This window comes from Penaeus monodon, chromosome 30, assembly GCF_015228065.2.
Source record: "Penaeus monodon isolate SGIC_2016 chromosome 30, NSTDA_Pmon_1, whole genome shotgun sequence".
Classification (NCBI taxonomy): domain Eukaryota; kingdom Metazoa; phylum Arthropoda; class Malacostraca; order Decapoda; family Penaeidae; genus Penaeus; species Penaeus monodon.
Window position 1 is genome coordinate 29197868 of NC_051415.1, and position 959 is coordinate 29198826.

The 959-nt window shown below is 41.4% G+C and overlaps 1 protein-coding gene across 1 annotated transcript in view; it reads left to right on the forward strand.

The window, feature by feature from the left end:
• LOC119592397 (alpha-mannosidase 2C1-like) overlaps nt 1-959 on the forward strand; it is a gene marked incomplete in the record, with an annotated part of 33450 nt that overhangs the window by 31131 nt on the left and 1360 nt on the right. Inside the window, 1 exon segment of the mRNA XM_037941219.1 lies at nt 778-871. Within this exon segment, the coding sequence (XP_037797147.1) occupies nt 778-871 (94 nt within the window).

Sequence of the window (959 nt, forward strand, 5' to 3'; positions counted from 1 at the left end):
GGGTTTTTTTTTGGTTGGCGTGTCAGGTGTTCATGAGATTTTCGAAAATTGTGTTTTCAGTTTCACATCTCTTTGTCTTGTTTTTTCTTTTTTCGCTTCTTCGTTTTCGTCATGTTCATCTTCCTCTTTTCTTTATTTCATTATCGGTATTTTTCTCTTCCTTCATTCTCTTCATTATTTTCGTCACCGTCATCTGTTGTCCTTTTCGTCATCATTTTTATTTACATTTTTTCTTCCTTTTCTTCACTTTTGTCATCACCTTTTTACCTTCCTTCCTCCATCTTCATCATCATCAACTTTCTTCTTTCTTCTTTCTCCCCTTTATCTCTTCTTTTTTTCCTCACCTTCTTCCTTCCTTCTTTCTCTTCATCACTTTCATAATCTCCATCACCCTCTCATCTCTTCTTCTCCTTCATCTTCATTTTTCCTCCTTCTCTTCTCCTCTGTCTTCTTATTTGTCTCCCTCTTTTGTTGTCTATTTTTCCTCATCTCCATCCTGCCTTGTTTCTCTTCTTCACCATCATTATCTACATCATTCCCCAAGCTCTTCATTTCCTTTTCATCTTCACCATCTTCCCGATCTCTTTTCCCTTTCTGTTCTATTCTTTTCATTCTCCCTCTTTTCTCTTCTTCTCCATCATCATCTCCATCGTCCTTCCCCCATTCTGCCTCATCATCATCATCTCCATAAACCTCCCAGCTCTTCTCTCCCTTTATCTTCCACCTGAATCTTCACAAACCCTCATTTTTCTTCTTCTTCTTCTTCGCCTCCTTCAGGTACAGTGAACGAAGCCGGAGTCGCGCAGAGGGCGTACGAATTCAACAATCCCCTGCGCCTCCTTCAGCTCCCTACGGCCACCACCGCGACGCAGTGAGTCACGCCTCCTGCAGTATTCATGAGGCGTCCGATTCAGTTCGTTCTTGGCTTTGGTTTAGGATTTTATGGAGTTACCGTGATA